At 33.6% G+C, this 27,539-nt stretch overlaps 1 protein-coding gene across 1 annotated transcript in view; it reads left to right on the forward strand.

The window, feature by feature from the left end:
- Positions 1–235: 235 nt before the first annotated feature.
- The window catches only part of LOC129232121 (phosphatidylinositol-binding clathrin assembly protein LAP-like), a 50,055-nt gene continuing 22,751 nt past the window's right edge, over positions 236–27,539 (forward strand). The window contains exons 1-12 of the mRNA XM_054866360.1: positions 236–341; positions 4,496–4,638; positions 8,257–8,332; positions 12,277–12,379; positions 13,250–13,289; positions 13,577–13,633; positions 17,245–17,356; positions 19,204–19,310; positions 19,412–19,453; positions 21,913–21,989; positions 22,918–23,074; positions 25,695–25,956. Coding sequence (XP_054722335.1) covers positions 263–341; positions 4,496–4,638; positions 8,257–8,332; positions 12,277–12,379; positions 13,250–13,289; positions 13,577–13,633; positions 17,245–17,356; positions 19,204–19,310; positions 19,412–19,453; positions 21,913–21,989; positions 22,918–23,074; positions 25,695–25,956 — 1,255 coding nt within the window. The 5' untranslated portion in view covers positions 236–262. The remainder of the gene's footprint in view (positions 342–4,495; positions 4,639–8,256; positions 8,333–12,276; positions 12,380–13,249; positions 13,290–13,576; positions 13,634–17,244; positions 17,357–19,203; positions 19,311–19,411; positions 19,454–21,912; positions 21,990–22,917; positions 23,075–25,694; positions 25,957–27,539) is intronic.

Here is a 27,539-nt window from a genome sequence, read left to right on the forward strand (position 1 = left end):
GTTTGGCATCACTCTGTCTGAGGAGGTTGTTCACTAGTGAAAGGGAAACATTACGTAGTGAACGCTGGTCGTTGAGCTCGTACGCGTGTGTGTGTAAAATAATAATTATTAATTTAATGGAGAAGTTTAAATGTAACGTGCTTGATGTCGAGTACTTGAAAGTATCGAACTATCCAATTATTCTCTTCATCTAAACGATTGCACTAACATGGCGGGAACAAACATTACACGACAGACTTGTAGCTGCAAAGGCATACTATTTATGGCCAAAATGTTGAAAAAGCCGTATGTAAAGCAACTACGGAAGAAATTATCGGTCCTAAAAAAGAAACATCTCGATTGTGAGTATGAGTAACAGAACCATCACTTGAGAAATATTTAATTCTTTAGTACTTTTTGATGCGACCTTTTAAATTTTGTTTTTGTTTGGTTTTTGCCAACACCAACTTGGTTTGCCAAATGTTTCATTGAAAATAGATTTTTCTGTTTCGGGCTAGTTTTCATTCGTCATCACTTTGAGCATTATATGTTGAGTAATTTACATCTGATTGTTTTTGAGTAAACAAAGTAAAGTGTTCTGTGGAATTGTATACGTACTGCGTTGAATTAGCTAGTTGTCTCTAAGTAATTAAAAGCGTTCTTAATATCATCCTACTTCGGTTGTATTAGGATTGTTCTCATTTCAACTGAGAAGAAATTCTGCCAAAATGTTCAAAAAAATTGTTGTTATTAAAAATTTTAGAGTGTATACTAGTGTTGTGTTCTTTTCTTTACACAACAATTGATCTAAAATTTCGTTGCTGTATTGTATTTCTATGTTCCATGAAATAAGTTATTGTTAAAATCATTTTTATTCGTACATCTGTTGATAAATTTATCATTTTTCTACGATAAAAGATAGTTAGCCAAACATTTTTATGAAATTTATTTAAAGAATGGCTGAACTTTATGAGGACTGAAACTCAAGTGTTTACGACATAAAATGTTTTTGCTTCATTTCAGAGCTAAGTTTTAAAGTGATAATCTAATTTGAGTTTTGTTTAAAGGAAAATTTAGTGAAAGATTGTTATTAATTAGTTATCAAAAAAAAAAAAAAAGGTTCATATTTTTCATTGTTATTTGTATTTTTTCCATGATACACATGTATGTTACAAAATGGAATAATGTTTTATGATACATTTTTATTTTTAATAGGTAACGAACTGCACTTAACAGTTGACCATACTTTCCTATTATGAGCTGTTACCTAATTTTTGAAGTTAATAAATACTTTATGAAAACTATTTTTAAAACTGCTAAACAAGTCTAAGTACCAGGGTTTGTAGTTTTGGCAGGACAAAACCCATTTTGGCCATGCCACTGATAAAAACCAGCCAAAACTGGATTTAACCACATTGAGCGGGCCAAAACTGTATTGTATAGAAGTGCACTAATATGTGTACACATATACTTTGTATGCATAATATTGCACATTTTAATGCATGATTGAAAGAAATAGTATGTGTATTTATCAAAAAATTAGAATTATTTTTTAAACTGATTTATTGATTAAACGCAACTTTTCTTTAAAATTAAAAATTATTCACAACGAAGGTAAAGGACGCTCGTTTACTAGGAATACTATACAGGCTACAGTATAAACTAATGGCTATTCTTCACAAAACTTGTAACATATTCAATGCATTAAAAAATAAGTAATATCCTACTTTGATTAAATTTGAAATTCATTTTGTGTGCATAAAACTTGAAACAATTACGTATTGTGCTATTTACACTCAGTGGCGGCTCGTGCCTTGAAAAAGTGAGAGGGCCAGATCATGGGTGCACTCGCCCCCCCCCCCCTTGTTTTTGAAGAAAAAAAAAGAATTAAAAAAAATATTTTTTTTTTTAAACATTTAACCTTTTTTTTTTGTTAAATTAATAAAATTAAATTTATTTTCGCAACTAAATTAAAAAACGTTGAAGAAGTAATAACTTATAAGGTATATTTAAAAGTAATATGAAAATAATCTAAAAAATAATGATTGCTTCTCTAAATTGTTGTTATAGTAAGCTAATTACTTGAAGACAGAGTCAAGAAAGGAGCAAACGATCTAATCTTGTGCAAATGAAGGCTTCTTCCTTTACTGTTGTTTATTTTACATAGCCTGAATCGCTTAAGAACATTCAAGCTATGTAAAATAAACAGCATACAGGTAGGGTAACGGGCTCTGCGAATCCTGCTGTAAATATTGAAGTTCAATGCATTGGTGTTGAGGGAAAAAACACACACGCGCAGATAACCCGCACCTCATTAATTTTACACTTTTCAACAGATAATCTGCGGATTATATGCTGGATAATACAATACAATTTTTTTTTTTTAATTTCAAGCTCGTACGCACAAAAAAAGGAAAATAAAATAAAAATTATAAAGTATTGTCTTTTGAAAAAAGTGAGGGGGCCCGGGCCCCCTCTGGCCCCTCCCACGAGCCGCCACTGTTTACACTGTTTGAAACATTGATCTGACTAACCATTAGAAACAGTCCATTTATTACTTACATAGGGTGTAAAATGAACTGCCTACTTAAATAATGAATAGTGACTGATTATCGGATTGAATGTGTTTCATATTTTAATTTACTCATTTATTTTGATTTTAAATTTTATTATTTCCTATATCCGCATCTAATGGTCAAAACTGATTTTATAAAAGCCGGTTTTAACCAGTTTTATCCATGGTTAAAACCACCACTGGCCGAAACTCTAGCAACGGTGCTAAGTACGATCCTAAAATTGTTTGCAAACTCAAATTATCTTTTAACCCTTTCAGAACGCGTCATTAATTTTTGAGAAATCTTAAGAAAAAACACCACAAGTGGGTTTATTTGATCATCTAGACATAGATTTTTCAGTTAAAAATTTTTTTTTCGCTGGGGGTGGTGTCCTCAATTTGTTCACCCCCCCCCCCACCTGGGGAAGGACAAAACATGTTTATGCATGTAAAATGAATTTGAATCTTTTCAAACAATATGATTGACTACCTCGGGTAAAATAAAGAAAAATGATTCACTCTTTCAGCGCTAATTAAAATTTTTAAAATCTGAAAAAAATTCCATATTTTTAGGGTAAACGAAAAATTGAAAATTTTATGATTTGGAACAAGAAATTGAGCCTACGAAAAAAAAAAATTTGTTGTTATTCTGCCATCTAATGTTGTTCATTGAACTTAAAAGAAGAGGACTCAAGCGATTTTGATTCAAAAAATTCAGAAAAAACAGAATTTTTTTAGAAATTAGTGGTTTTACACCGCGAAAACTGCCCCTGAAAGGGGTTTAAACAATTGGTGCAAAAAATGCTGTGCACCTCCCTAGCCCTATATCGCAGGCAACTGCGAAACTGTAAAATGTGAATGGAGTGTCAAATTGTTGAAACATCATAATTTTAAATGTGTTTGTTTGATTTATAATAACAGATGCTTATTTACCACATAATCCAAAATATCAGGACATGTTTCAGAAAGGCAACTTGGAATGTAATTTGTAAAAAAAATAGATAAAAAAACCTGACATGCTTAAAACGAATTACTGCTAAGACAAGCTATATTTGCGATTCTCATGATATTTTATCAACACATAATGCTATTTCTTGTTTTTCGGATAAGACGAACTATGGTTGACACAACAGGGCCCAATACAGGCTGATTTTACTACCGTTTTTTCGGTACCTTCACAAAAATCTTATTTTAAAATCGGTACTTTCACAAAAATCAAGTTATAAAATCAGCAGCTTCACAAAACTAACTTTGAAAATCGGCACATTCTAGAAACAATATTAAAAAATCAAAAATTTTACAAAAAATCTGTATTTCTAAAATAGAAAACTTGTTTTTCTGTTAAAACACAGCTTACTCATAAAATGAAATGCTAAGATGATTTATATGAACAATCGCTTAGGTAACAACTTTTTCATAGTATTAAACTCATTTTTAGCTGTTCTTCGCCAAATTGCATTTACGCAACGTAGCATTAGTTTTGGGGGATGATTAATTTCCCTGAATTGTACACAGTACAAAGCCTATTGAGCTGAGATACAATTTTAATTTCCCTAAATCTTAGCCATCCCCCCCCCCCTCCCCCAAGAAAAAAACGTTAGAAATAATAGTAAACGACATTTGAACCTTTCTAACTACCATTTAAATGCTCTAATTTTCTTACAAAAAGTAGAATGTGCCTTTGAAAGATCCCAAACACAATGCTAATAAGAAAAACTTTCACAAAAATAGATTATTGATACAGTACTTTCACAAAAATAGGTAGTGATAAAAAAATCCTGGATTTGCCCCTGCACAATTAAACATTTAAACTGTCCCTTTGATTTTGTTTTAACAGTTCAACTAGTGTTTGTAAATTTTGTAAAAGATGTTTCAGGATTTAAACTTTTGAAAAAAAATTTTTTTTTTCTTACTTATATGTATGCACTTTATTTGATACAAAATCATTCATTGGTTTTTCAGATTTGATCCATTGTACAAACGAACCAAATGTGTCAGTGCCAGAGCTGTGCAACTTTCTTATTCAAAGGACTCAGCAGTCTTCTTGGGTGATGGTTTTCAAGTCCCTTATCACAGCTCATCATTTAATGTGTTACGGGAATGAAGTATGAATTATATTCTTGAAGTATCAGTATTATTTTTCAAAAGCTTAAATACAAGATTTAAAGGGGGCGAGGAGCAGTGTTGCCAGATGGTCAAATCCAGATTTCCCCAATCCCTTCCTACTTTTCCCCAAAAAAGCGATGTTTTCCTATCAAAATTCCCCAAATTCAAAATTATTTTTCCACTAATATTTTCATAAAATGAATCGACTCTCTCTAATATTTTTGTCTCTTGAAAAAAAAATCCCCAAATAGCCAAATTTTCTTATAAAATTCCCCAACTTTTGTTTTCTTCTCATTTTCACTTTTTTTTTTTTTTTTTGTCTTCTTTATCTTTCTTTATCTTCTTTACAAATAATAAAGCTGAAAGTCTCTCTGTCTGGATATCTCTCTGTCTGTCAGGCTCTCTTGACGCGCATAGCGCCTAGACCGTTACGCCGATTTTCATGAAATTTGCCACAAAATGAGTTTGTAGCATAGGGGTGTGCACCTCGAAGCGATTTTTCGAAAATTCGATTTTTTTTCTTTTTCTATTCCAATTTTAAGAACGTTTTCCCCGTGCAAAATTATCATAAGATGGAGGAGTAAATTACCAAGCTATCATAACGTGCAACCGTGATGCGGGGCAAGCCAATTGTCGAGAAATTCACCATGCATTATTGTAAATATATAGGGGAACCAAAAGACCTTTTAATTTTCTACTACGGGCAAAGCCATGCAAGTGCCACTAGTCATAAATACAAGCGCCTGACCGAGAGATGAAAAATAGCCAAATGTTTTTTTTTTTTTCTACTTGCATTTACTATTCTGCTTCTGTATGTACATTAAACTATGATTTTTGTATATATTTATCCAAGAACACTCTTCATCACACTTATTTTTACCCATTTCACGTATCAACTAGTTACTCTAGCAGAACATTAATGCGAATTCCATAGCATAATATTCCACATTATGCGAAATGCGAATTCCATAAAGTTGATCAAAGCTAAACCAACGCTGTTTGATGCAATGTAACTACTACTTCTTGTCGTGAATCTCAATACGAAAAAAAATTCTTTTTTCCTCGAGGTTTTTTCTTTCCCCAAGTTTTCCCCAAGAAAAAAAAATTTCCCTCAAAGAATTCCCCTCAAAACTCATTTCCCCCAAAGTTTCCCCAGAGATCACCAGATTTCCCCAAAATGGGGAAATTTCCCCCAATCTGGCAACACTGGCCTTGGGACGACTTTTTAGACATAGTAACAAAACACCTTCCAAAATCTTAAAAGAAAAAACTCATGATTTTTTTTCTTTTTTTGAATAGTTCAGAAGTGAACATGAAAAGAATAGTGAATGCCTTTTTCTAATGGGGGGGGGGGACAACGTACACTGTATTACAAGTAGTTACTGCTGTCACTGGGTTGTTGAAAATGAGTTAAAAGCGTGTATTTTGAACTGAAAATGATTAGGGCAAATATATTGGAAAAGGTTCAAAGAAGGGTAACTAGACTAGTAAGGGGACTTTCAGATTTAGAATTATGATACCAGACTTAATAGGCTTAACATGTATAGCCTTTAGCAAAGGAGAGCCAGAGGGGACATGATTCAGTTGTTTAAATTTATCAAAATGAAAGATGTTGATGGTTTTAAATTTTTGCATGGAAAGCAGGACGAGGGGTCATTGTTTCAAGCCATTCAAATCTCAGGGCTAACCTGGGAATAAGGAAACACTACTACTTTAGCAGGGTCGTGGGCACTTGGAACAGCTTACCGGTAGAGGCAGGTAACGAGCAAGGGGGTGGATTAAGAGGGCCATTGATCTTCATTGGGGGACTAATTAATTGACTAGGACCAGCCTAGCTGGGCCCAGAGCCTATTGCTGGTTGTCACCATTTGTATTTGTATATAAAAGTGAAAATATCGGCTGATCGAGCTATGCGTCCAGCTGCAATACTTAAAACAATCGACAGTTATTTTGACAAAATAGAAGCTAAAACAAAGGTTTAAAAATACCGGATATACCTATAAACTAAACAAGGTATAGCTTAGGGCACCCCACTTTGTTAAAGGCCCTCCACTCCTGAAAATTTCATGATTTGTTCCAAAAAAAAAAAAAATATTTTAAAGTGCTTGAAAACCTTGAAAATTAGGACAAGTGGTAGATAAAAATCATGACTTTTTTAATTTATAACTAATGTGGGGCGGGGGGGGGGGGGGGGGAGAAAATGCCGAAATGTGTCAAATTCAGCTCCTTGCCATATCCTGCAGTAAAAATGAAAAAAATTTTGGTTCTCAACGTTTCTGTAACATATTACTTGAGATAATTTTTTTGTGACCCACATATTTCATATCTTGCTATTTATTTAATCTTGAATGTTGTGTTTTGGAAATTCTTTTCTATTGCTTGTTTTTATCTTACTTCTACTGTGTATTCTTAATCTGTTAAGCAGGAAAAACAAAATACACTACCTCTATTCCTTTTCGTTTGCTACACTACTTGTAATTGAAAAAAAAAAGTGGGTGAAGTGCTTGTTTTTTTTTTTTTCTTTTAAACTTAAAATAGTTGCTCTATCAAAGTTAGAACAATACTGTAAAACTGTTACAAATCTAGTACTAAATTTCAGAGTTTGGAAAAGGCCAATGAAGTGCCTTAAATAATCTTTATTGTCCTCGGGTCCTTGAAAAGAATTAGATCAGTCTTTGAAATTCCTAAGCAAAATACTACAATTGTCTATCTTATCAAGTGTATAAATAATGAATTGTCCAAATAGGCTGCATGTTACACTCTTGTTACCTATTTTCAAAGTCTGTACACAATTTTCTTTCAAAGCATTTTTTTACTATTGATCATATATGTGTATTTAATTCATTATTGTATTTGAGGGTGGGTTGGAGGCGGGATCAAAAACTCATTAAATTGAACCGACAGCCGTTATAAAGCAAATAAAAATGCATAATCATCTGTTCTTCCTTGCTTTTTCTCTCTGAGGACTGCTGTCATTGATTTGTCCACCCAAAAAACAATTTTTACTATGCATTATCGTTATTTGCAAAAGAGCATGTTTGCCTATTTCCCCCCCCCCCCCCCCCAAGATTTTTGTAGTTCTAATTACCTCTTAAGGCTTTAAAATGCAGAATTTTTTCTCTATTTTTGACGAAAATTTCTTCGGCGAAAAATCCCCCGGACCCCCTAAAATTGGAGACATTCTATACCCCACTTAAAAGGGATGCCACTTCTTCTCTTAAGTTCAATTTAAAAGAACAGCCGGCAACACAACACAAAAAAAGTAAGCCATGACTTTATGTATCACAGGGAAAAAAAAAACATAGAGCGGGGGGGGGGGGGGTATCAAAAATGGCTTTTTCCACCACCAACAAAAAGGTTGTCCGGACTACAAAAGAGACCAAAACCTGAAATATTCTAAATCCAGTCTTGATTACAATTAATGTTGCTTAAAAAAAAAAAACTGCCTCCCCCCCCCCCCCCAGGAACTTAGTCCTAAATCCCTTTGTCCCATTAGTGTCTGCATTAGAGGGGTTTTACTGTATTTATCCCGTTTTTTTCTTTTTCTTTTTAGTTTTCTTTGATTATTTCTTTAACAAGGTGAATTTGTGTGACATTAATTTCACCTTGTTTTTCAGAGGTTTATTCAATGCATGGCAACATCTAGCTGTACCTTTCATTTAAGTGGTTTTGTGGATCGAACGGCATCGCAAGGTAAGTATTTGCTTTTTCACCCCATTCCAATAATCTATGTTGACATGAAGAAGTTGACTAAATGCAGACATGAATATAATCGGATTTTTTAAAATGCTATTTCTGAATCTTGCCAATGTGTGTTTTTGATCTCCAGCTCTGATGCGGATCCATTTGGATACTAGGTACAAGCTGCATTTGAGTACTTTTATTTCGGAACGTTTGGACTAAATCCCTTATTTCCAAAATGACACGTATGCCCCACCCCTCACCCCTTCCTCTCACTCCTGGAGCCAGAAGTCAGATCTGTCCCTGCTCAAGCTGTGCATTTCTTAAATCATGTGAGGCAGTGAGAAGCAAAGGGTTGTAAGTGGACATTTTCAAGTTTTGAATAAAACGCGTTTAAAGATAACGTCCCAGGTAGGCTTTCATTGATTTTTTTTCTTCTAAATCATGCTGTATAGCAGCACCTACCAGCAGGGTTGGCAAAAACCTGGGGGTTTTTTCAAAAAAAAAAGCCCATGGACCCAGGGTTTTTTGGGTTTTTTTGAATAAAACCCAAAAAACTCCACACTAAAACTGGGTTTTTTAAAAGAAATGTCTTTTTTTTTTTGTCTTTTTGTAGGGAAAATATGGGTTACTTGTAGCATATTGTAGCGTAAGTATATGGACAAAGCGCAAAAATTGTCTTTGGGTAAAAAAAGCTGGAAAACTAATTAAAATTCAGCGTTTTCTGAAAAAAAGTATAAAAGATGACAAGATCCGAGAATGGTGAAGTTTCAGATTTTTTAGTTTTCATTATTATCAACAATTAAGGCAAAGTTACTTCTTGAGTGATAAAATTTATTGTTCGTTTTTTTTAACTACATTTTTTTTTTTTTTTTTGCAATTTACTTGATTGTATTTCATTTTGTTATGCAAAACTACTGTAGAACCTCAAGTAGTTTAAAATCCATTTTTACTGAATTCCAGCTTAATCAAGACATTTCTTTGAATTTTATGTTGCCTGTTTTTCTATTTCTGTGTACAGAGTAAGAAATATTAAACTTTTTTTTAAGATAATGAAAATACTGTACATACTGTTCCGTTTTCTGTCCACCGTTCGAAAAACCGGTTAAATTCTAAAAAATATACCTTGTTTATTCTAGATTTGTGATGTTTGTTTGAAGAAAATAATTAACATGGAAGCTTTTTTATTAGAGTAGTTTCCTCTGTACAATCTACAAATATTGAGAAAATCAGACATGACAGGTCTTTGTCAAGATAATTTGAGTTATTTATTGAGACCAGTTAAAGAAGAAAGTTAAATACATTTATTTTAAACCTTTGAAGTATTTGTTTAATGCTGTTAAGAGTTAAGAAATACTATTAAAGTTAAAAATTCATTTTTTGTGTCCATTGTTTGTGGTGAAGAACAAATAAAAAAAAAGTTTAAATTGGGAAAATATTTAAATTAATTTTTTTTAAAAACTTCTCAGAAAATTTAAAAAAACCCAAAAGTGGGCTAAATAATAGATTTTTTTCTAGAGATTTGGTCTAACCCAATTGAGTCCAGTCCGGCCAACCAGGGCTACTAGTACCATCTCTTGTCCCAAGACAGAGGAGGGGTTCACCTACCATGTGTACTGGTTGCCTCCAAATTTTTAATTTTACCACTTACATCCCTCTGCTTCTCACTGCCTCATATTTAAAACCCTTTCAGCTGTGTGATGAATTAATTTGAGAGAAGTTTTAGCACACCCATTCCAAATTGATCTTCTTTTAAGATATTTTGTGTTTGGTTTCTCAGAAATTCTCAAATGTCTTTCTGTCACTTGATAGTTTGTGTTCAGTCGCTCTCATTTTAACACGCTTTTATTACTTCACCTGTATGTATGTATCTTATAACGGAATCTTGCAGCTCAAATTTCGCCCACTTCCTGCGATCGGATTCTTTTGAAATTTGGCACGCGACCTCAGACCCGATGACAATGCAATATTCTATAATTAATTAACTCTTTTAATTCTTAGTTTCCTCCAGTTTTAATCAATATTTTGGCATAAATCCAACAATGTGAAAAAGGAAATTTTTTTAAAAATACATTAAAAAATGCTTGCAAAAATTATTTAAAAATATCTACAAGAACCTTTAATTTTTCTGCATCAGACAAAATTTGTTCCAATGTTCCAAGGTAATTAGAACATGAAATATAATTGTTTTTAACTAATTTCATGCCAAAATTTAGGTGAGCCTCCAATTGAAAATTCATTGCTGATCAGACCATTGTTGAACAAAACTTTTATTCAAATGCATCTCAAATTTTCAAAGTAATATTAATATGATTTCCGCAAACATACATCGATGACTCACAGTAGCTTCCCATCGGGGTGCCCTTGTCTTAACTTTAAGATATTACCTCGCACTCGTTTTATAAATAATTTCGTCGCCTGATAATTCTCCGACATAAGACTAAAAAACAGAAAAATAAAATAATAGTTTAAAAAACTAAAAAAAACACGCTTTCGTAGCAAAGTGAACTAAAAAGTGAAAAATAATCTTTGGATGATAGTAGTTGACCAATCACTTAATTTTAATGTAATACAAAAAAGCGTGGGGGGCTTCTTATCAGTTGTCTTGAATTTCTTCCATTTGTTGTCCAAGCAAAAATGTAAATAGACAGCACCCCACGCTTTTTTGTATTACATTAAAATTAAGTGATTGGTCAACTATTATCATCCAAAGATTATTTTTCACTTTTTAGTTAATTTTGCTATGAAAGCGTGTTTTTTTTAGTTTCTTAAACTATTATTTTATTTTAAGTGCCTTTGTTTTAAGTTAAATTTAACTGTAAAATATGGACAAGATAGCTAAAAAATAAAATGCAAATTATTTTACTAATAATAAAGCTGGATGTCAGTGATGCGCTTAGCACCTAGACCCTTCGACCAATTTTCATGAAATTCGGCACCAAATTAGTTTATCATGGGGGTGTGCACCTCGAAGCGATTTTTCGAAAATTCGATTTTGTTCTTTTTCTACTACAAATTTCAGTTCATTTTTACCAAGCAAATTATCATAACGTGGACGAGTAAATTATCATAACGTGGACAAGCAAATTACCATAACAAGGGCAGGCAAATTGTTGAGAAAATCATCATCCATTATTTGTAAATATACAGGCGAACCAAAAGACCTTTTAATTTTCTACTATAGGCAAAGCTCGTGCAGGTGCTGCTAGTATTGAATAAAAAAAATATGTTCAAAGATATTTTCACCCATAGCTTTCTAGATATGTCAATGTGTTTCATTTTGAGTTGAAAACTAAATTTAAAGTCTAGCTATGACAACCTTAAGGAAATAAATACGCAGTAGCTATTTTTATTTTTAATTTGAAATTTAAAAAAAAAAAGTACAATCATACACTTACTATATTGAGAACACAAAGGTTTGATTTTTAAAACTGAACTTGTTCCTTTCCCGCAGTACTAGAGGAGCATAGGCCCTTTAAGATTAAGTACTGTTGTAATTAATAATTTAAACATCTTAGCTAAAATGTATAACAAGATTATGTTGCATAATGCCATGCTAGTTTCCTCTCTCATTGAGATTGTGTATTGCTTAGCAAAAAAGAAGGAGGAAAATGGATGCTTCGTTTTTGCACTTCATATGGTATTTTCACATTTTGTGAAAATCCCAACCTTAGCGGAAACTGGTTCAGCCTTTTCTACTTGCAAAATATTAGGACAAAAGAGCTTTTTTAGCAGTTTTGCCTTTTCTTTTTTTTTCTACAAGCCGTAAACCTTTTCTCCCTTTTACCTTTGTACCAGAGACTTATTGTAACCATGTTATGCAGTTGAAGAATGTAGGGGGGGATCCTTCTAATCTGGTAATTTTAAACTAATAGTATTTTTAGTTTATAATATGCTGAACTGTAATTAAATTCATTTTGAAGGTTACTGAATAATCAAAGCATTCTTTTTTCCAGGTTATGACATGTCAACATTTGTACGTCGGTATGCAAAATATTTGAATGTGAAAGCCTCTACATATAGAGTCATGGGCTCAGATTTTTGTAAAATGAAACGTGGGTATGTAAGATTAAGCTCTTGTATTTTGAATAATAAAAATTTTCATGTCACTTAATAATCCTATATACAGATGCAAAATTTCTGGAAATTTTGAGATAGTGGGGGGGGGGGGGGAGCCCCAGTTTGTCCCAAAGTATTCTGAAAAAAAAAAGGAAAAATTTGAATATTTACAAATTTAAATCGTAACTTGCTTGTTATATTTTCTTAGGAAACATAAAAAATGTTTAACATTTAAAAATCAATACACAATCCATATTGTTCTATCTTTTTAACAGAAATATATAACATCTTTTGAAATATTTTGTGGTGTAAAATTAACAACACAATTTTAAATTTTTGAAAAATTGAGCTGTCTCCTAAATTTTAAAAATCTTGTCACTCTTATGCCAAAAATGTATGTATCCCCAGTTATCTACAGCTTGAGGCTATTTAAAGAGCTATATCCTGAGTCACAAAATGGGAACCTTAAAACTTTGATTTCTGTCTGATCTTAGGGGTTGATTTGGTTCCCCTAGTATATCAATCTTATTTGTTTTTGCAGGGGTGCCCCCCCCCCCCAAGAGCAAGGGTGCACTCTCCCCCCTAAATTTTGCAAAGACCCTCCCAAAAGCAAGAGCCCCTCAAAACACCCGCCTAAAAATTTCAGTGGTGTAGTCTGCGCCATGACCCCCCTTCCTGGTGGGCACCCCCTAGTTTTAGTGCAGGATGGAAGCTTGTGAAGTTGTTAACAATTGCTACTGATTGGATTACATGCAATAATTTTTTTTTCTTATTTTTTTACCCATAACTGGTTTTATAGTGTCATGTACTGTCTTTCTAATTTTAGCATTCAACATTTTAATTTGTTCCTTTTGTTTTTTTCCTTAATAGTAAAGAAGAAGGTGTGTTGAGGAATATGTCTACAGAATCAGTAAGGTTTTAAATTACTATTCTATATTAATTATCGTTCTAGTGTTTTTATGCACATAAATTTTAATACTTGTGTGTCTAAATAAGCTTTTCAAAACCAAAATGTTATAGGTAATTTTGTAGAAATTTTTGTTTTCAGAAATTAAGTAAAAGCTTCTTGAAGTGACTAGTTTTTGTCTGTCATTTTTGGCATGTTTCATTCTTTTGTTTCTTTCTTAAGATTCTGTTATTCAGATAATGTAAAGGGTTTTTTGATAGAAGGATTTCAGTGTTTTTTTGTCTTTTCAGCTTTTAAAAAATCTTCCAGTTCTTCACGAACAGCTTGATGCCTTGATCGAGTTTGATGTATGTATTTTTAGTTTAATAATTCGTAAAACATTTTTTTAATGTAGTCTCCATTGTATAACTTTTGTTGGGTGCTAATTTGATAATGCATTTAAATCATTTTCTTTTTATTTATTTATTTTAAAAAATATTTTGCTTGAATTTAATGTCGTTATTTAGTCATTAATTAATTTTTAAGCCGTATTGTAATGTATACTAGCTTCTCCTTGTCATCGAAAAACTACATCAACATAATTTTAGCAAGTAATATAATGAAATATTCAATGTCTCTATAGTGGATTCTAGACTTACATGAGGTTTTTTTTCTAAGACCGTTCATTACTCAAGAAAAATTTGTGTTGTAGCGCGAGTCCACTGTATTCAAAAAGAAAAGAGGAAATTATATGTATACAAAATTCCTTCACACAGTGAAGACTCATTTGCAAATATATATATATATATATATATATATATATATATATATATATATATATATATATATATATATATATACACTGGTGTGCAAAAATTAAGGATGAAGTCGAAAAATTAGCATTCAGCTGAACGAAGAGGCAGAGCGGACAGAAAGACCAATCAGGAGATTAAGTAAGGTGATGTTCGTTAGCACATGCGCAGATATGCAGGCAGACGTAATGGGGGAGTGTCTGAGTAGTATAAAGCATGTTGTCGGTGTAAGATCAGTATTTCTGGCAAAGAGATTGCACGCCATATAGCAGTTAAAATCACACCGAGTTGCTGCCTCAGGGAGAAATGGCGAATAATCAATCTGTTAGACGACATCTGGATGCTTTTACCCGAGGTCGAATCATTGGGAAGTTGGAGGAAGGCCGCAGTGTGACAAGTGTGGCTGCAGAGTTCGGAATTGTGCTCACAGCATCGTTTCACGACTTTGGAGACAATTTCAAACTACAGAAACAGCTATCCGGGGGTTCAGTAGTGGTCGTCCACGAGGAACCACACCCGCAGATGACCGGTATATTGTCTTACAGGCCAGAAGAAACAGGCGGCAGACAGCGGGAGAAATCGCTAGACACAGGAGACTGGACGACCGATATCGCGTTTTACTGTGGCCAGAAGACTGCACGGTGGTGGTCTGTTTGCACGATGCCCTATACGTTGTGTACCTCTAACGCCTGCCCATCGGAGAAGGCGTTCTCTGTGGTGCCGGGAACACCGGAATTGGAGAGACAATGAATGGGGACGAGTACTCTTTACGGATGAGAGCAGATTCAGTCTGAGTAGCGATTCTCATCGCATACTCATCTGGAGAGAGCGGGGAAGCCGCAATCATCCCTCGAACATCATTGAAAGGGACAGGTATGGAGGTCGCGGCGTTCTCGTTTGGGGAGGCATCATGCTTGGTAGTCGTACAGACCTTCACATCTTCGACGCAGGTTCAGTCAACGGGACCTGTTATTGTAACGAGATTCTTCTTCCATATGTGCGTCTTTTTAGAGGCGCTATGGGTCCGCAGTTCCTTTTCATGGACGACAATGCACATGCACAGTAGCTGCCGAACAGCTCTTAGAGAGTGAGAATATTGAACGTATGGATTGGCCGGCACGATCTCCGGGTCTCAATCCCATCGAGCATGTATGGGATTTTCTAGGCAGACGCTCGGCAGCTCGTACCTTACCACCAGTAATGATTCGGGAGCTTCGATTGGCGCTGCAAGACGAATGGGCAGCAATGGCTCAACAACTCATTGACGACCTCATTCTCAGCATGGGCAGACGCTGTGAAACCTGCCTAGCAGTCGGGGGAGATCATATCCCCTACTAAAGACCGGATGTTTCTTGCTGGACACCCATCACAGGGATGTTTCGGCCTTCAGTCGCATTGCGCTCCATGCTACCTTTTCAATAAAGCTTCTTTGTATCCCTCTGATTTCTCTTTTAGTAAGTGTTGCTTACATTACACATGTCCTTACGTATTGGGGATCTTACGGTATTAAATGTGTTGATTTGGAAAGCTTTTGTACAAAGTTATATTGAAAAAACCGTCTCGTCCTTAATTTTTGCACACCAGTGTATATATATACGACGTTCTGATATTCATCATCTTGAGTCTGTTTATTTGAAAATAAAAAATAATAATGTAAAAACTTTTAACTCTTAATCAATTTTTGCATATGTGTTCAAATTTACTCATATCTTTCTCCGTCTGTTTTTTATATTTCCATTGCATTTCTATGACTGAGTTTTACAGCACTTTCTCTCTGAAACAGAACTTTTTATCTAAAATTTTAAACCATTTCTGACTGAAACTGGAGACTAGCAACTTAGACAGAAAAAAACTGTTAGCCAGTTAAATTTCTGATATGGTTAGTTTTAGTTAGTTTCTATGGTCAAAAGAAAGAATTCTGAAAATTGGGGTGATATATTTCAAAATCCTTCCACCCTTGTATACCTCACTGCCTGAAATGACTTCCAAAAAAGAAAAAAAAACTTTCAGCATGATTTTTAAAACCCTATCCTTGCAAAAATCAATGGTCAAAAGAAAAATGAGAAAAAAAAATGAGCGTAATATCTAGCTAAGCACTGCTAGCATAATATCTAGCTAACAGTGCTAATAAGCACGAAACTGCAGTCCTCGGCTGGAAATGACTGAGCTGGCGGTGTTTTTCATGTATTTCTGCTTTAGCCTTGGCTATTGGGCGGTAATTTACTGAACATAATATCTAAGCATTAAAAAAGAAAGGTTTCCTAGTAAGTCTAATTTATTGATCAAATTTTGCCCTATAGTGAACCACAGAAAATAACCCTGGAAGATCCCCTAGTTATCAATAAAGATTTGCGATTTTTGGATGAAACGCAAGTGCAGTGAATGACCTTGTCTCTAACAAAAAGTGCTTAGACTTGTTCAATTTCTGGCTCATTATTAACCAGGCTTCTTCATTGCAATTCTAATAAACGATCATGAACTTTTTTCTTTCTTTTGACTGCCATACGTATTGAAATTGATATGGATAGAAAGAAGAAAAAAAATGTATTATTTTTTTCTGTTAACATCTTTACGCTATTTTAAAATTTATGATAATAAATACAGGGGTCGATTCAGACGCAAATTGGGTCTACTTTTGCAGCTCCTTCACAAAATTCTTTATTTTAAAAGCGCCCACCTCACAAAACTTCACATATTTAAATGAGACCTTTCACAAAATTTCACTAGTGGAAACTTCTTTCAACAATTTTAAGCTCACCAATTTGTCTGAAAGCGAAATGGTATTAACCCCCCCCCCCCCCCCCCAGCTTCCAAGTCATTCCCAGTGAAGTTCTTCACGCCAAAGATAAAAGCTGCAAAAAAAGGCAATAATTTCAAAAATATCTACATGTGTGAACCCAAATTAATGAATTATAGTTAACTGTAATTGATTTTTGGAAGACTTTTAAGCCTTCCTTGAAATTCTTCTACATCCACCAGGCTGAGCTCCCGTGCTGCATTATACAATATGACAGAAGGTTTTTTTTCAGAAAAAATGTATGAGAAAAATACCCCCCAAAAAAAGTCACCCACCCCCTCAAAGAGTAGACCTAAAAATTAAAACCTGGATCGACCCTTGTAATGTTTACAAGGGGGTGATATAATTTATTTTTACATTTTTATTTTAGTGCAATCCTGATGACTTAACCAATGGTGTCATGAATTCTGGCTTTGTTTTGTTATACAGAGACCTCATCCAGTTGTTTGCAGCTTACAATGATGGAATAATAAATTTATTTGGTATGCTATCATTTTAAAACATGTAACTGTTTTATGTGCTCTAGTATATGTGAATATTACATTGACACTCAATAAAGAAAAAAAAGCTGTCCTGTGTTTTAGTTTTAATTTTTTTTTTTTTTTTTTTTTTTTTTTGCATTTGAAATGACTTATCTATTTACTTCTATAAAAAAAATGTTTTAAAATATAGTAGGTGTAAAATCCCATGAGTTTTTTTTTTTTTTTCAGCTGTGAGTCTATTGTGAGTAATAATTTACCAGGTTTGTTTGTGTGAATTGGAAGGATAGTAGTAAAATCAGTGGCGTTGCTACAAGGGGGCAGGAGAGGGGCAGACCATCCCAGTTGTCGCCAGTTTGGGGGGTGACACCCAAAGTGGAATTGCAAGTTTTTGAAAATTATGAAGCTAAAATGCATTTTTGAAACTACAAATTTGAAATTTTGCCAGGGAAATCTGCCCTCCCCCCCCCCCCCTCTTTTCCACCCCACATCATGGAGTAAATACTATGCTCAGGATTAGGTTCATATTTTCAATACACCTGTGTTTGAGATACGTTTGAAATAATTAAGGGGCCATCAATTTCATACACCTCCTTACTTTTTTTGACCTATTGATGGTCTGCACACATGCGTTAAATAAAAAGCATTCATTGTTTTCATTTGTCCTTTGTACATTAGCCCTCTTAAAATTTCGTTATAACAAAACTTATGCCTATTTGAGAATTTTTATCATCTATGCAAATGGTTTGTTTCCCCACAAGTCAAAGAGCAGTTACGTTTTTGTTCTTAAGTTCTTTTTACATTTATTAATTTATTTTTAAGGTGGAGATAGGCAGACAATTTTTACTAAAAAATTTTTTTTATTTAGTGACTTTGTGACCAGTAGCAACTGCTTATTTTGCACTTTAACATTTATGTGATATTTTGCTTCTATTGTCTTAGTGAGAGATTGAAAATATATATGTAAAAAAGAATACTGTGATTGATTATAGATCCATAAGTAAAAAAAAACAATTATTTCTTTAGCACTAAGCTCCCATGGTTGCTTTTTTAACATTTCCATTTCAGAATCTGTGCCCTGCAATTTTTCAAAAAGTGAAAATGCACCCAAGTTGTTACATGTTAATCTAAATTGATTTGTAAACAGCAGATGGCCCCACGTGTATGTCTCCAAAGATTATTTTGAAATTTAACTTGTATTAAAGCATGTTTCAACTTTTATGTCTTGCTCTAAAGTATTCCAGCAGGGACAACGATTTAAAACTTGGTTAAAATGTTAAGAGAAAAGGGTATATTTTTCATTCCAGCAAGCTGCTGTGAAACATCATGGCATTTTATGTTGTTAAATTATCAATATTTTGCTGTGAAAAATAATTTTGCGATTTCATCATACGTTCAAGTAATGAGTTAAACATAATAAATAAAAACTTAGTGATGAAATTTAGCCAAATGGCTATTATATTGGACAATAACTCACACGGGTCCTCCTAAATTGGCAGAACATGTTGCTGAAAATTGTGGAACCTATATGAACAAAATCCTTGAGTCTGCCGATTGAAGTTGTTTTGTGCGGAATTTTTTGTTTTGTTTAGACTTTTGCGGTAGTGAGTTTCTGAAGATATGTGCTATTCTGTTTTTAACCTGCAAATATGGGAACTGTTTAAACTTTGAAATATCAGTGACTTTAATCTGCTTGTAGCTTTATCTTTTTCCACTAATTATATGTTTGTGTTTTCATTTATTCCAAAGGTCATTTATAAGATCATACTCGCAATGTTTAAGCAATGAATAAATGACAAAATCTTCATGCACATCTATACTTAAAATATTGTTTTTTTTTTTTCCCCCAGAAAAATATTTTAATATGAACAAAAAGCATTGCAAAGAGGCCTTAGATATCTATAAGAAGTTTATTGTTGCAATGGATAAAGTTTCCGACTTCCTAAAAGTAGCTGAGGTAAATAAGTTGTTCTTCCTTTATTACTTTCATTTTACAATTATATGGATGAAAAATATTTGTCACGTATCCTTAGACTTATTTTTTCTTTATTTTTTCAGAGTGTAGGCATAGACAAAGGCAGCATCCCTGATCTAACAAAAGTAAGTTCTTTACTGTATTTTGAATGATTATGTAATTTTAAGCATTTCACTACTACCCATGCAGATTTGGATGAAGCGGTGCTTTAATGAGAAATTTTAAAACATTGTATTCTTAATTTTAATCTTTTTTCTGTAGTATTGTTGTTGTAATTGTCAGTACTGCGCACAAAGTTTTTTTCTCCTTTGATGTGTACATAGTTTCACAACAAACAGATAGCAAAAATCTATGTTGTCATTAATTGTAATAAAAATATGTGCTAATAGTGCTTTAAGCTGTTTAAACAAACTGATTTTATTCAATTGCTGGAATGAAAACTTATTCTTTATCACATTCAATGTTGTTTTTTTTTTTTTCAAATGTGGAGTCATTTTGATTTTTCAGCATTTGTCCTTTTCAATTAAACATCACAAAGGTGATGGTCATTTGTAAAACTGCACTTAGTAGGTGACCGCCGTAATGCCTAAAATCGAACAGCCTTTATAGCGTTATCATTTCCACCTCAGCAGTTAGGGCATGAGGTTGATGGAGAGGATATTTTTTCCCAGTCCCCTTCACCTGTGGTAAACTGCTTTATGATCGGCACTCCATTCTTTCAGGTCAACATGATTTAATGAGCACATATCCTACATGTACTTGGTGGGTTTTTATAGTCTCGGAATCTGTTGCTTTAACCACGAGACTCTGCTTGTCCTTTAACATGCTCATTGTGGCAGTGGATACAACTTTTTAGAAGTGCAGTACAGCCTTGTTTATCCAGACTAATTGGGAACAAAGGCAATCCGATTTTAACCAAAACCTAGATAATCCAGGTAATGAATAAAACACATTCGTAAGTAAGCAGACTTATCTTTATTAACAATAAAGCTGGATGTCTGTGACGCGCATAGCCCCTAGACTGTTTGGTCGATTTTCATGAAATTTGACACAAAGTTAGTTCGTAGCATAAGGGTGAGCACCTCGAAGAGATTTTTTGAAAATTTGATTTTTTTTTCTTTTTCTATTCTAGTTTTAAGCTTATTTTACCGAGCAAAATACCATATCTTGGACCAGCAAATTACCATTACCTGGATAAGCAAATTAACATAACAAATTGGCGAGAAATTCCTCATCCATTATTTGTAAATATACAGGCAAATCAAATGACCTTTTAATTTTCTGCTATAGGCAAAGCCGTGCGGGTACCGTTAGTCTTTCATAAAGGTAAAAAAGCGATGCTTTGAAACAAAATTATTTAGGTTTGTTACTCACAAACACTTGATCATTTATAGTTCAGCTGCAGTGGTGTCGGACTGACATTCCAAAATATGCTACGTTGTTTATTAGACAACTATAATTTATTGTGCAACTTATGTAGGAGTTGTGTATTTAATTAAATTAATGAGCAAATATTAGGCGTATTTATTTTTCCGTTCTTGCTGTTGTAATTTATAATTATTATTTAATTGATTATAATTTGTTTTAACTCTACACATTTGATTCGGATAAATGCGATTCTACTGTATCATGAAATTGTATCATGAACTGCAATGTACTGAAAAATTACTAAGATCACTACTTATGTCAATGGGTGGAGTTGTCCTAAAATTCCTAGCATTCCTAAAGCTGAAAAAAAAAAATTGTCCTATAATATTCTAAGTTTTACAGTTTTATCATCATTCTCCTAAAATATTCCCAATTTCTAATCGTTTCAGAATCAAGCTCATAATTGCTTAATTAGCACATAGAAAAAATAAGTTGTCATTTCCCGCCATTTCAAAAAATGTAGAATGCTTGTGCCACTGAAGTAGAAAAAAATCAAATTAAAAATTGCCGTTTTATATTTGGCTACTGGGGATAATGGAAATAATCATGGACATATTTTATACGCTTTGTCTTAGCATATAAATCCAGGGTTCGTTTGCTCCTTCAATACTCCTTCAATTAGGAAATTTTTTTGAAGGGCCCTTCAAATCCCCCTACTATTTGTACTGGTTATCTCCAAATTTTTAATTTTGCCACTTGCATCCCTTTGCTTCTCACTGCCTCATATAATCTTGGAGATATTATCCCCTCATCAATTTCAAGCCCAAAAATATTTTAAACCTTGCTAAAGAAAGATAGATAATAAGAGGGCTAATGAGGGGATAAAAATAATTACCCTTGGTTGACTGCAGCATCGAGAAAAACACAGTAGTAAAATATGAAACGTCTTGGTGTTTCAAGGAATTCGTTTTGGAGTGAGTGGGAATGAAGGCTACATTGCAAAGGCAGACAATCTTTATAGTTATATTGTATTTAACTCCAGAATGTAAAATTCATTTCTGAAGAAAATTCATCGCTTTAAAGTGGTGAAAGTGCATGAGTGAATAATTGTTTGGTCAAATTATTTCAGCCTAATTCTTTGCTTGCAGTTTGTTTTTTGTGAAGTTATTGATTTGAAGTTTGTCCCTTTCAATAAAAAGTTATTCTTTTTCCGTAGGCACCAGGCAGCCTTTTAGAAGAAATGGAAAATCATTTAACATACTTGGAAGGAAAAAAGGCACAAATTACCCCTAGGTACTGTATACTTTCAGCTGTTTTACACTCAGAAGCAATAAGTTGAAATTTTACTGTGTTTTTTACATCTCGAAGTGCTGTAAATCCAAGGTAATCGGGGCTCACGCAGCCTCAAATTACTGATTACTCAGATTATCCGCGAAATTCTTAGATCTGAGAATTTTATGTGTATTTGAATGACAAGGACATGTCCTTTTCTTTCCTCGTACAAAGAAAGGATACCTTTACTCAAGTTCAAACGAATTTCCATTTCTTTCAGTCCTAAACAACTTAGGACAACTCTTTCATGATGTCCATATGAATATAACTTGTAGCCAAACAAAATTACGTTTTGACTGTCCTTGAACAAGTCTTGTTGTAACGTCTGTATCATACTTGTGCATGCATCTCGCATAAACAGCCAGTCATTGGTTACAATTTCTTTTATTCTACTTGTATGACATCTAGTTGTGCACCTCCCATTTTGATTGCAATAGATGGCTCTAAAATGACAGTTTACTTGTTCTTTGTGGCAAAACAATGTTAATTTCAAACCCTTTTTCGTATCAAGTAATAATCTCCAGGGCTTCTCTCAGTAAATCCCTAGCAATCAATGAATGTTTTGCAACATTTGAAGAGTGTTGTTGGACTTTGTTTTTCCTTGGACAAAACCTTTCTATTGTTTTACTGTACATTGTTAAACAAGTTTTACAATAATGCTTTATTTTTTGCTTAATTCAAATCAGTTTTTTAGTTAAGAAAAAATATCTATCAAAATATAAAAAAAGCACCTCAAATTAAATTGAGCCTCAGACTTTCGAGACTCAAGCTTTTCGGGACTCTACTGTATTTAAAAAAAAAAAAAAAAAACTACTATATTCGAAAATGTACTGTTATTTTTTGAAGCTATTGGGTTGGTTTTTAAAGTAATATAATGCATTTATTTCAGGACCAACGCCGTGCAAACCGCAGTATCAGCTTTGAATTCGACCAGCTCTGCTTTCACAAACAGTATTTCGAGTGCTCATGAATTGAATGGATTGACTGTTGATGAAAGCATGAGACGGGCCGTTGAAGAAGAAGCCGCAATAATGAACCAGCTAAAGGTTATTTTTAAGCATACTTAGAGCATTTCTGTATGCACCTGCTTGTTTCTGTAGTCAATTTCTCCTATCTTTGGCATTGAAATCTGCATACAGTGGTATTGTTTTCATCTTTTTTTTTTAAAGAAGCAGACTGCGTTTTTACCCCCAAAATAGTGTACAAATTTATTGTATTTCCAGTTCATTTTTGAGCATTTTCTTCATGATGATTGTAATTTTTCGCATAAAAAGTAATTGTGTAGATTACTGAAAGATTGAAAGAAATTGTTTTTACCGAAACTTTAAAATATTATTAAGTTTCTAAACATATGTTTATAAGGTATATTGTGTGTATTTTTTTAAAATTAAACTTAGATGCTATTTTTGTGACAGTTGAACATTAATGATTTTTTTATACAAAGGTTTTGGATTAATGTCAACACTTGTTTATTGCCTCTAACGTGATAGGTGGATTTTTTAGGGGAGTGAAAATCAGTTTGAAGGAGAGAAATATAGAAAAACCATGAAAATTTTATTTATAAGCTATTTTATAAAAACTAGCTTCATAAAAATGAAATGGAAGATGGAAAGAGAAAAAAAAAAAAGAATTGTACTTTAATATTGATGTTTAAAACTTATAGTTGCAGCAAACCAAACCTGGCAGCATTGTGAAGGCTACTCATAATCATAGCATTACAATGGTGCCAGCAAGTTAGGGTTGCCTCAACTATAAGATATTTACATTTTGTATTTGAAAATAGCAAAACATTCAGATGTAATGCTTTAAATACTCCAATTGCCTTTTTTCTCCCCATTTTCCGCAATGCGAAATTTGTATTTAAAACGCAAAGGGTGGAAATACCCTTGACTAAATTTTTGACTCTTTATTTCCGATTGTCAGTGCATGAAATAGGTTCATAGAGCCTTTAAAAATATCTTTCTCTGAAATAGGGAAAGAACATGAGGTATATTTGTTATAATATTATTTTGATTTGCTAATTTCCTGAACTTTTGTACTCGGAGGTGAGACAAACCTTTTTAATAGAAATTGAAAAAATTATGCTCAACATAGGTTTTCTTTCCTTGTGAAGTATTTTTATATGTACCAAAAAAGTTTCTTTTTCTTTTAGCTTTTTTTAAATTTTAAATAAACTTTTTTTGTTTCAATTTTAATTTTCTTATATGTAAATGTTGCTTTTATAATTTCTTTTCATTCATTATTAGTATGCTTTTCATTTCTCTCAATTTGCATGTTTCTGTAGAATTAGAATTTAGTGCATGTGCTTTAGTATTTTAGCATGATTTATTACTCGGGGCTCTCTTGCCTTGCTTTCTTGCTTTAGTAGGAATAAAAATCATTTCTTTCCTGCTGTAGTTGCATGAGGAGGTGGTTTCTTTATCGCTTGATTGGCAAAACATAATGGTTAGTATGTGCTTTAACATTTTTTTTCTTTATTTTCATAAAGTGAAATAGGCTACATGAAATACACCACCAGCTCAGTCATTTCATCCGAGGACTGCAGTTTCGTTCTTATTAGCACTCATCCAGCATCATTAGAGAATCATTGGACTGCTAATAAGCACGAAACTGCAGTCCTCGGATGGAATGACTGAGCTGGCGGTGTATTTCATTTATATTTCTGCCTTAGCCCTGGCTATAGGGCGGTAACTTACTGAACAGCAAATAGACTGTTTTAATGTTACTTCTTTGACTGTGTTGGGTCAGGTCTCATTTTAATTTGTTCCATGGTGGGAGGGTAGAAAATATAATGCATGTATTCCTGCATGTTATGTATCTCTACACACGCACATATGAAGTTATGCAGGGAGGAATGATCAAAGTTTCATTTTTTTTTCCTGCCTATTTCAGTTTATTGGCTATCATGTCAAACTTTTTTTTCCTCTTCAACATTTTTGACCCCCTTTCTCTCCCCCTTGTCAAAAACTCACATGACAATTTTTCCCTCTCAAAGCATGGCAGTTGTTTACAACCCCTTGCTGTGGGAAATGGTAGATTATTACAGACAGTAATTTAACTGTAATATTGTTCTGGCAAGAAAAATCATAGTACCGAGCTTAACTGGGAAAATCTTAGGGCTAATATAGAAAAGCTTGAGGACTTCAAACTTAAAAAGTGTACTGGGGTAAATTTGTGTGTGGTGGACTATGAATGTTCTTCCCCATGTCCCTTTATATGTGTATTGGTACAAATTTAACTAAATTTCTCAGTGTGTGTTTCATTCAGTAGGTTCAGTAGGTATAAAAGTTATTTTAAAATGAACAATGGTAACTGATGCAAACCGGGCGTTTTACCGAAGCGTCTTTTGTTTTACTGTTCACTATTTTTTATTGCTACCAAATCACCATGTGTTTTACTTGAAAAGCCTACTGTTCATTGTTCAAGTTAGTTTCTCTGAGGGATTATTTTTTAACTATTGTCTTAAAACCATAAAGTTGTCATTTGTGGGGCTAGGGGAAGGGGAGGAGACAATTTTATTTACTAATAGCAATTTTTTAAGCTTAAAATACTCATACTAACTACTCAATACTAACACCAATGCTTTCACGCTATCCGTTGTCTTTACCTATCAAAATAAAACTCTTGCAAATCATTTATTTTCTCTTTTTACTTATGATAAAATAGGAGCAACGACTCAAGGAATTGGCAACGAAACCGACTCCAGAACCGGGGATGAGGAAGGTTCCGAGCCCCATCCCCCCTCCTTCCATTTCTGCTCCAGTATCTTTAAGCCCTCCTACAAGACCCAAAGAAATTGCTGCGCCTGTTGCTACAAAAGCATCATCTGTCAACGATTTGATGTCACTCAACACTTCAACGGCCGATAATTTCATGAGCACTCAGACAGCGTTTCACCAGGTGCCTTTTGCAAATGTTGGGACAGAAGGTGAATTGGAGAAATTTTACTTTCAGTATTTTTCCATTACTGTTTCTTTTGTAAAGGTGTAATAGTTCATGTGAATTCAAGCAGAAAGGTTATCATAGTCTCACAAGTTTTAGTATTTAACATATCTTATAGTTCCAAAAAGAAATGTATGTTGCAAGCATATTTTGGTTTTTCCCTAAAAAGTTCCTGAGCCGAGATCAAGTTCGGCAAAAGTGGCAGCCTGTGCACCATTTCTCACATCTTCCGAACAGTGCACAATATGTTGCAGTTTTTTTCAATATGTTTCATATGAAAGTTAAAAATTTTCTCTTCAAAACAATATGCACTATTTGGAAATTTGTGATCAACTCTTTTTGCTACATCTTTTAAAAAAAAAAAATTACAAATAGTTACAATTTTTTTTTCTTCAAAATTTCGAAATTTTTAATTTTGTTTTAATCTGTTGATCAGTACCTTTGAGTACTTACATTCTCTGAAAAGGAGAGCTTCTACTTTTGAGTTGAACAGGTTTTAGAGTTTTTCAGAAACTATACAGTAGACCCTCGTTTTACTCGGGGATTATGTTCCACGGAAATGTCGCGTAAATTGAGACCTAATACTAGTGTTAAAATAGGGGTTTGGTTCCATAGATTACAAAATACTTCATTCTAGTGATGACTAATTGTATAATATGTGTAATGTGTACTTATATCGACTTTTATGCACAACATGCATAAAGAAAACATAAATTAATTTCGTGTCCTGTTTATAAAGAGGAGCCGACTATGATAGTCTTTTGGCAGTCATTAAGAATTTTTCTCTAATTCTTTGCAGAGCATTTACGTATCCATGATCACTTGCGTCATTTCCATGATGGAATCTTCCTTCACTAACAAATCAGATTTCTATTGTCTAGGAATGGCTAAAAATTTTCAATGTGAACGTTTTTGGTCGTGCATTACCGACATCAGTATCCTTGTTGGTTTTGGCCTCCTTTGTCACTCCTAATAGTTCTTCTTCCAGCTTGTTTTGAACTCTGTGAGTTTAATAACTTTACTTCTGGAAGAGCTCTGGAACCGATCGCATAAAATGTCTCCAGTGGCCCGAGCTCGGTTATTAGCACGCCAGAATGCAGTTGATAATGCGTAATCTGCAATCTATAGGAGTTTGGATTTTGAAAGGGGGGAAAATGTTATCTGTTTGCATGGCCGCATCCGCGTAAAACCGAAACTCATTCGCGTAAAATAAATTAAAGGTGTCAAATCTTAAACCACGCATTATCAAAACCACGTAAAATAAACCCGCATAAAACGAGGGTCTACTCTATTGTCGCCTCAGAGCAACACTAAGACATATATTCCCAGGAATAACGTTAAGATATCCTACTGTTGCTCTGATGCGGCGATATGCATTCAAAGAAGGTAGACTTGAAAATTTAAAATCTTATTCAGTAGCTAGTGACCCGAGGACATTTTTCATTTAGTTATAGAGCCACAATTTTATCTTTAGTTCGCACTTTATCCTGGATTTGTATTTTTGTGAAGACAAAAAAACAATCTTTAGGTACTATGCTAAAAAGTTGCATGCAGAGAAAAGTATTAATA

The sequence above is a fragment of the Uloborus diversus genome, unplaced genomic scaffold (assembly GCF_026930045.1).
Source record: "Uloborus diversus isolate 005 unplaced genomic scaffold, Udiv.v.3.1 scaffold_11, whole genome shotgun sequence".
NCBI classification, from domain to species: Eukaryota; Metazoa; Arthropoda; class Arachnida; order Araneae; family Uloboridae; genus Uloborus; species Uloborus diversus.